We start from the raw sequence: 9,277 nt of genomic DNA, 5'->3' as shown, positions 1-9,277 counted from the left end.
AACCATTAGAGACCATTTCACACCAACTTCTGATTCTGAAAATAGATAATAAAAGGAATAAACGAAGCATTTACACTGCCTTTCAGAAGGAAGTAGAGTTCATTGCTAGATGATGAGAATAAAGTCTTCCTTACAGAAAAATACAAGATAACACATGTAAAGGAAATGCCAGGATTAGAAAGTCACTACTTCACAACCCATAGTGAAATAACGGGTTTGGGCAAATGTCATCAATGGCTGTTAAAACCTTGGGATGAAAGTTTAAGGCAACAGTATCCTTACAGTAATTTCCGAGATTTCCTGCTAAACTGGGAGAGAGAAATATGGTGATCACCATCTTAACCAAGAGAGCAAACAAACAGCATGACAGTGGGACCAGCTGTCACTTCGCCTTCCAGAGTGATGCACTGTGAAGTACCTGCGTCATCTGTGTACTCTCGCCAAAGGCATTCCATCTGCATCCTCGGCTTACAAGAAATACGGGAGACAGAGGAAAAAGTTAACTGACACCAGGAAGATAAAGTCAGAAAAATCTGGAATTGGGGATATCCTCTAAGACAACTGACCCAACTTCTTCAGAAAGTCGATGTTATGAGGGGGACAAAAGTGAGGGGATTTTGTTCAAAAAAGATTGAAGAGATCACTAGAAAAATGCCTGAACATTACTGTAAGATAATCTTGGGAACAGTGGAGAAATCTAAATATGGACTGGATACTAGGTGGCATTTAGGAACTGTGTTCTGCAGTGTGATAATAGTCTTAGGTTTACACAGGAGAAAATCTTTATGAGATGGATGCTGAGTAATTTAGGGGTGAAGGGTCAAGCAAGATATTTTCAAATTGTTCACTAAAACATAGATATATATATATAGAGAGAGAGAGACAAAAAATATGGCACAAGGTTAAAAATCATTGAACTTAAAAAGTATACTTAAAAAGTAATCATTGTGGTTTGTCAATTTTTATGTATACTGAAATTCTTCATAATAAAAAAGTTTGAAGTAGAAAATATTCTTCTTAGGATTTTGAACCTTACTCCTGAAGGTTTTGAACAGGTGACTGACATAATCAAATTTACATTTTAGAAAGATTACGGACTTACTGCATTTGCAGTAAGCGTTTATCGACCACAGGCATCAGATGTTGAGTGAACCCTGAGTGAGACGCTATGGGAGACAGGAAAACCAGAAAGGCATTGCGTGGCAGGAGGAGCACTTACCGTGTAATGGAGGAGATGAGACATGGAACACCAAGCACTGGTAGAGCCTTCTTGTCAGAAGAGGTGCCCGGGGAGCTGGGGCAGGGACAGCGTGCGTACACAGTGCTTCCAACTATTAGGTGATATGCATGTCAGCGGCATAGCCACACAGCTCCAGAAAGGATGAGCCTACAGGTGACTAACATCTCCCATCCGTTCCAACCACTTGAGCTCTCCTTATTCTCTGATGGCAGCACTATGCTTCCCTGAAATAGAGTGTGAGAGTGTGACCCATTCCTGGCCCAAGGAACCTAACTCATGTCTCCTGAGATCCAGCAGGGACTACTGGCAAAGATTTTCATCCCTGAAAAGGACAGAGACATGTGAGAAGATCTCCCTCTCCTCCTCCCTGCCCACCTTTAAGTGAGGCTGGGGAATCATAAGAAGACAGCCAAGAGAAGAGGAAGAGCCGGAATGGACCAGAGCCCTCATATCACAGAGCCACTGAAGCAAGCCTGTTAACTTCTTGTTACACCAGACTTCTTGTTATGGGAGAAAAATTATCTCCTTTTTTCCAAATCATTCATCTTCAGGTATTGAAACGTTAAGCCGAGCCTAACCGTAGAACAAAGCAGTTAAAGGAAGCCTCAGCCGCTGTTCTGGGTCACCCAACCTCAGCCAGCCCTGCTGCTAACTGAGCTCTGCGGGCAGGCTCTCGTTGGGATGGTCAAGAAGGTTCACACCTACGTGCCAACTGCAACTGGCTGGGACTGACCAGGGTGCTGCGCTGAGGGTTCTGATGCACTATGCGAAGGCTTAATTACAGGTTCTGTGGTAAGAAGTGCCTAGATTCGTAGTACCAGGTATCTATCTGCTTGGGCCACCTGTTTACCATTCCAAGTATGGATGAAGTCTGGATTTGGCAGACCTGAGTTTGGGTTCTGGCTCTACTGCTTACTACTACTTCAGTGGTTTTGGTCAAGTCATTTAAGCTCTTTGAGCCATCTTACCAGATAGTTGTTATAATTGAGACAATGTAAGAGACTACGTCAAGTGTCACACCGATGGGGGCTATTTTGTCTTATTTCTCAAGGCTCAGCTGAGAACCAGGTTGACAGGAGGCAGAGAGAGAAGGAATTCAAGGTTGGAGCCTTGTAGAGTATGTAACCGAACACCCGACCAGAGAATGTGGATCTGGGGTCCACAAGCACAAAGTCAGAGTTTCGGGTGAAAATGAATCAGCAGAAGTGAGTTGGGACCCCGAATGGTGAAATATGGCTGCAGAAGATTCCAAAAGCAGAAATGAAGATGCTAAGGACAAAGAGAGATAAAAGCCATAGACTTAATAGCCTGGATTTTCTCTCTCTCTCTCTTTTTTTTTCATTTGTTTATTTTTATTTTTGGTTTTTTTGCTGCCCCAACCCCTGAGGGGTATGAGCCACCCATCAGTAACAGTGGTTCACAAAGGCCCAGATCTCAAGGGGTGAGAGGGCAGGAGGAGTTTCCACAATTTTCAAAGGGACAAATGAGGGCAAAGTTTCCTCCCTAGGTGAGGCCACCCCTTATCAGTGTGCCTCCCTGCCTTGTTGCAAACTGGTGTAGACCAGAGGCAGGAAGCCCAAAGTGTAAGGAGAGACAGTCCGAAGCGGATAAAAACTTGCCATAAGCTATGAGTAGTAAGACTAGTTTTGTCTCCTCCCTCACCCATGGCATAATCAAACTCCTCATAACTCCCAAAAAAGCCCACCCAGTAACAAGTTTAGAAACCAGAAAGCGGCCTTTTGTAATAAAACTCAAAGTTGAGGAAAAGGTGAGGGATTCAGTCTAACAAGAATTACTGCAAAATGCCCTCACTTTCCGGGTTATTAAAAACCTAACTGCCCTGTGAATTCTTAGAAGTCAGATAGCAAGAGGCTTCCTTTAGTTCCCATATGGACCTAAAACACTCAGCAGCCCTATGCAGGAAAAGGGAAAAAAAGAGATTGACTGACAATTCCAGGCAAAATCTGAGATATTGAAACCTAGAAGGGGGGCAGAATTCAAAGTGCTATTTGTTCATAGCTATGAACATAGTTCATGTCTACAACTGAGAATGGCACATACAGGAGGCAATGAATGAATGAGCCCATGGGGAGGTGGTGAACCCCAGATCAGAGAAGATCTCCAAAGAACCAAAGAGAGGGGCATGAAAGGGGGGCCAGGGAGTGAAGGCTTTGCACCTCTGAAGACGCGAGTGTGTGAGCTGAATTGGGCAGAGAGTCCCTTCTAACGTATAACCCCAGAGGCCTCTGCATGAATCCTAAGATGCTTGAGCATCAGATAGAGGCGGCTCTCCAGACCCCTTCACACTCCACATATCACTAATGGGTATTTAAAAAAAAATTGTTTTTTAGTTGAAAGCATTCAAAATTGGGAGATTCTGCATAAAAATCCTGATTCCTCCCACTGCCCTTCAAAGATGCAGCTGCACTAGGCCTGCGCTCCCAAATAAACAATCTAGCTCTGCAGACCAGTCACACACCATCTCCACCTCGGCCCACCGCTCCCAGGCTCACACAGAGGGAAGGCCGCGTGTAGACAGAGAGAAGAGGACCACCTACAAGCCGGGAGAGAGGCCTTTAGAGGAAACTAACCCTGCTCACAATTTGATCCGACACTTCTAGACTCCAAAACGGAGCAAGTCAATTTTTGTTATTTAAGCCACCCCATCGGGGTTCCTTCAGTACGGCAGCCCCAACAAACACATACATATACCCTCATGAAACAAATCTGGCCTGCTTTTTTGCAAATTTAATTACCAGACTAGCCCTGAGGCATTTGACCCACTAAAACCCTTTAAAACTGTGTTTTAAACTCATACAATCGTTTAATATTTGAACACCTACTATGCTCTGAACACTGCACATTTATTGAATCATGCCCTTTATCCCATAAACCAATTTTGGGGGGGGCATTTAACAACCCACTTCTAATTTTTTCCAACTGTTTTCTGCTGGGCAGCTTTTCGTGGCCTTTTGTTGCTGTGGCTGCTTCCCCTGATGAATAGAATTAGCCTTCTTATAGATGCATTATGAACAGCATCTCAACCCTGGCTAGACAACAGAATCATGTGGGATGTTTCTAAAACACCTAGACCTGGACCAACCCCTTCCCACATTCCGATTTAGTTGGCATTTATGCAGAGCTCCGGCTATATATTTAAGCTTCTCGGATCATTCTCAAGTGCAACCAGAGCACTATTACTCTAGTCTGAATGGGACTTGAATGTCACTTGCTCTGCTACTCGAAGTACAGTTCACAAACCACCAGCACTGGCATCACCTGAAATTTTGTTAGAAATGTAGAATCTCAGGTTCCACCCTGGACTACTGAATCGGAATTCATAGTTTCACAGGATTCCTCACACAATTCAAAATTCAAAATTTGAGAAACACTGGATTTCCACTAAAATCATCTGGAAAACTCGTTAAAAACAAGAATGACCTGTCTTCCTCCCAGAACGAACCACAGAGTCTCAATTTCTGCTAAGGGCATGAGAATCATTGTTCTGTAGCTAGTCACACCAGGGCCTTAGACCTACAAATCACTCTTTGAGGCCAACGTATACATCCCCTCAACTATGCAGCCTCAGCTCCACCTTCCAACTCTTTTTTTTAAATAAAAAATATAACAGAGATACAGGCTTTTATTTTTCCATAATGCATGCAAGCTTACAACTATTTATACTGTTTGGGAACAAAGGAATAATTGCATTATTACCAGGGTGTCAAATTACCAAGACAACCAGTAACTGATTGCTTTTGGGAGGTTATTTTCACAGAACACAGAAACAATTTCCAAATTATACTTCCAAGACCAGTTATATTATGAAACCAGGACAAGCTGATGATATTTCTAACAGTCACACAAGCCTCCATCTTTTTCAGGCAAAAAAAGACTGATATTCTGGTGAAGGGTCTCAGGTAAGCACCTTATTCTATCAGTCTTTGAAAGATTTACAACAGAACAATCTCTCTCTCCTTTCGTGGATACAGGGGAATGGGAGCATCTTTTCATCTCTTTTTGAGATTCCCTATTTATCCTGAAGACTTTCACTTCTAAGGCCCATTTCTGGAACTTCATTAGTTAACATTCAGAGCAAAAAGCAAAAAGCAGACCTGATGTGATCATGATAGTGCGGCCCACCACTATCACCACCAAAAGAGAGTCCTGATCTCCCAAAGTAGTCAAGGTTGAATTGGCACAGTGTCGGATTTTCCATCAACAATACAGGTGGAGAGAGGAAGATACCAGGCTGATCATAATTGATGTAGCTAGGTGACGGGTACACAGGGTCCAGGTACCATCCTCTCCATTTCTGTGCTTGTCTGAAAATGTCCATAATAAAGAGCAAAAAGTAAAAAAAAAAAAAAAAAGAAAAAGAAAAAAAAAAGCAGACCTATACAGCTATATTGTCCCATTAGGCAAAAATGGGGGAAGTGGTAAGATTTTACTTATGGCAAAATAAGCAGCATATAGCATCAATCTTCCACATACGCAAGGCCACACCTAGAACAAAAGAGAAAGCATCCAAAGTAACATTATTCTGCTTTGGATTTGTTTATGTGATTTATAAAATCCACTAATGATGAACTAATGATTGGACAAAACCGTGGGCAACCCTCACCCAGGCACTGTATTGACCCATGACCCCTTAATTCTCCCCTCCTTACTCTGGGGAATGCCCCTTCCTGTCCTTGCCCTCACTGAGAGAGAGGTATACTTTCCCTGAGGCTTCCCAAGCCATTTCTACCAGCATCTCCAGGCCCTTCCACACCAGGCTCATTCCTGCCCTGTTTTTGCTCCAAGTCCCCCACCTGGCAATCTCTCTCTACAAATTTTGAATCAAGGCCTCCCCAGCCCTTGCAGAGCTCAGAACGAGGTCTCCCATAAGGAAAAGGAGATTGGGGGAAGGAATGTGTAGTTACAGTCCTACCCCTCCACCCTTAGGCATGCAAAGGAGAAAGAGGGCCCAGCTCAGCTTTTATACTCACTGGAAATGAGCCCTGGAGATCCAGAATGGATTCTGCCCACCCTGTCCCCATGCCCCAAGATGGAAGCCTATCCTAAGGGTATTTAAAGGTAGAAATAAAGAGAGCAAAGGACTGCTGAGAGTAGAAAGCTGGGGAATGAGGGCCAGACGGCCAGAGGCTACCACAGAGGAGGAAACTCTATGAGCTAACTGGGTCTTAAGGGGCATCAAAAAAAAAAAAAAAAAAAGTTGGAACAGGAGTAAACACTAGTCCACAACACTGCTGCCTTAGGGCTTATAATTCTAACACATGTGTAGCCATGAAAAGAATTTTAAACATGAGAATTATACAGTGAACCCAGGAGTCAGAGCCAAGGTCTGACCACAGACCAACTTGGCCTTCTGGCTTCCTCTACCCTCTGTTTCCCCAGTGCGTGAGTGTGCACAGCAAGTCCCACCTGTCTCTCTAGCTGTATGCAGAAAACCCTGGTTTCTCAGTTGTTTTCTCTTTCTGAGCTGTGGTAATATTGCGACAAAAAAAAAAGGGAGGGAGAAGTGGAGGAAAAAAGGACAGGAGAGGAAGGGAGGAAGGAAGGAAGAGAGGGAATGAAGGAAGGGCAAGTAAGGTATAGAGGAGTAAGATGAAGCAGACGCAGGCCCACAGATAAGAAATATCACTTCCCCAGCAACCCCGCTATAGCACTCTGGTCCTGTGCTAGGAAGGAATAAGTGGAGTTGACAAAGGTACCTAGGTTACATGTGGGTCCATTCCCCACCCTCACCTGGAGCCACGGAACGATGACAGTGAGCACACGTCCACACACCCGCCCATCGGTCTGGTAGGCAGCAGGGTTCCTGGAAGGTGTGTGTCTCATGCACTGGCAGGGGGCCTGGGTCCACAGGCAGTTCTTGAGGTCTTCGCTGACCCGGAGGTCAACTGGGGCCAATAGCAACGCAGAGAAGTCTCAGTGGCCTGACAGTGACGGGGCACAGTATAGACCTTGATGAATGTTCAACAGTAGAAGGGCCCAGAGGCAGGAAGAGACACAGGATGGTATAGAACACGTGGCATAGTGCTTCTCACCCTTAACCTCATCCATGCCTAGCAGTCAAGTGCTATTCTGCATATCCAGCAGGGCAGCAGAGGCGCCTGGCCAAAGTCAGAGATCCAGCAGGTGATGGCAACTAGGCTGGTGACCCCAGAGCTTTGGAACAATTAGTTTTGGCTGATGGCCAATAACATGTGCGCTAGCTTCATTATGCAGTGGCAACAGAAAAACTGGCCCTAGGTGGCACGCAGGGCCAGCATGAACACAAAGCTCAGCAAGTCACTGGCCTTGAAGTAGCAGAGCTTGAGGATGCACTGGTCCTCTTGGAGGATGACTCACGAGTGTCCATGTTAAAGACAGCTAGGAAGGGCCAGAGCCAAGATCATGGTCCAGGCAATGTAGACAAAGGCAGCACACACTTGAAGCATGTGCGCTGAACATATAAACAGTAGGATTGAGATCATTTAACATGTAACACTAATGTGAAAAAGCAAGAAGGCCACAAGGAGGCTAAAGAACATGATCATAGATACCATATTCTTATAACTGAAGTCCAAAGGGAATACAGTGCAGAGGCCAATATGAAGAGAAGGCAGACAGCCAAACACGTGTGGTTAGCTAGGCACAGGTCCAATGGGAGGTAGTAGGGAGGCCAGTGCGGGATCAGTTGGACTTGTTTGCCCCAGGCTCTGGGGTCTCCACTGGCTGCCTTGCTGGACCTTGCCTGCCTTCCTTTCCTTTCTCCGCACGGGCCCCTTCACTCATAAGGTAGTACTGCAGGGGATTGGGCCACAGTTCTTCGTTGATTATCTCCACAATCTTGTCAGACTCAATGGAGCTGTGGTTTGAAAACCACCCAAAGAAGCTACGGCTGTTGTCGGGGTTCCCCTGGCTTAAGGACTGGAGATCATGCCCTGGGAGCCACTGGATTGGAGTAGAACGAGACACCACCTGACCCGAAGGCCCACACCCATATTCCTTGATGAGCACCTTATTTTGGAAATAGGGGTTGCGCCCAAAGTAGAACTTGATTTTGTAGCCCAGTCTGGCAAGGCCAAGCTCTTCCACTTCCAAGCTGTTCAGGTAGCTGAGAACCTCTTTGTCTTGGTTGTTCAGAAAGGATGATAGCTGGGGGTGGTTCTGAAAAGCTTGTCCCCAGAAGCCCGGGATATTCTGGATGAGGAGGTTCCTGCGCTCTAAGTGATGCAGTCGCAACTGCCCAAACTTCCGCGAGAGCCGAAGGTAGGCCCTGTCTGCCTGGGCGTTCATGGTCTCCAGCTTCAGCTGGACGGTCTCCAGCGTATCCATGCTGCCATCTGTCGCCGGGGGCCCTGACCCTGCATCCTTCTCCACCTTCTTTTCCTCTACCACGGGGACGGAGACATTCTCGCCTGTGGCCCCCTTCTTCAGCTTCCCACCGGCTATGGCCTGCGGCCCCCTCCCCGCCGTGCTACAGGTTTCTGGGGCCTTCTTCCCGGCAGGGCCACGCCGATTTCCAACGCGGGGGCCATTTTTAGGCCTTCCCACGCTTCCCACGGTTCCCACGAAGACAGTGTCTGTTGCTAGGCGCTCCGAGAGGGATGTGGCCTTCCCTGGGCCGGACCTAGTCGCGGCCTGCCCGCGATCCCCCGCAGCTCGGGCCCGGAGCGCGAGGCCACAGTCCAGGGGGAGCCGGCAGGCAGCGTCCTCCCCGGGCCGACGGGACGGCGCGGGCGCAGCGGTTTCCAGGCCACCCCAACCCGCGCCAGCCTGCACCTGTGCCGCCTGGGTTTCCTCCCCGAGCCTCTGGCACTGTGGCGGGTCCGGGTCGCGGGGGGCGTCGGCAGGAGCAGCGCGGACTCGGGCCTTGCCGCGGCCTTTGCCCCGGCTTTTGGCGCGGGAAGACTTTCTACCCCGACTTCGGCCGCTCATGGTGGTAGCGGAAGCGGCTTCAAAGCCACGCTCCGACCCCGCCGCCCCTGGCGCCAGCTCGCGGTCCCCAGCGAGCGGGCCTCTCCATGGCAACCGTCGACGTCACGG

At 47.3% G+C, this 9,277-nt stretch overlaps 1 protein-coding gene across 1 annotated transcript; it reads right to left on the bottom strand.

The window, feature by feature from the left end:
* Positions 1–4,865: 4,865 nt before the first annotated feature.
* TSPYL5 (TSPY like 5) lies at positions 4,866–9,273 on the bottom strand. The gene is made up of 2 exons (XM_059165967.1): positions 6,992–9,273; positions 4,866–5,746 (listed from the first exon to the last, which is right to left on the bottom strand). Exon 1 carries the CDS (start codon positions 9,167–9,169, stop codon positions 7,922–7,924), a length of 1,248 nt encoding a protein of 415 aa, XP_059021950.1. The 5' UTR covers positions 9,170–9,273; the 3' UTR covers positions 4,866–5,746; positions 6,992–7,921.
* Between the last annotated feature and the right edge of the window lie 4 nt (positions 9,274–9,277).

The sequence above is a fragment of the Mustela lutreola genome, chromosome 3 (assembly GCF_030435805.1).
Source record: "Mustela lutreola isolate mMusLut2 chromosome 3, mMusLut2.pri, whole genome shotgun sequence".
Classification (NCBI taxonomy): domain Eukaryota; kingdom Metazoa; phylum Chordata; class Mammalia; order Carnivora; family Mustelidae; genus Mustela; species Mustela lutreola.
This window is presented reverse-complemented; position numbering and strand designations above follow the sequence as displayed.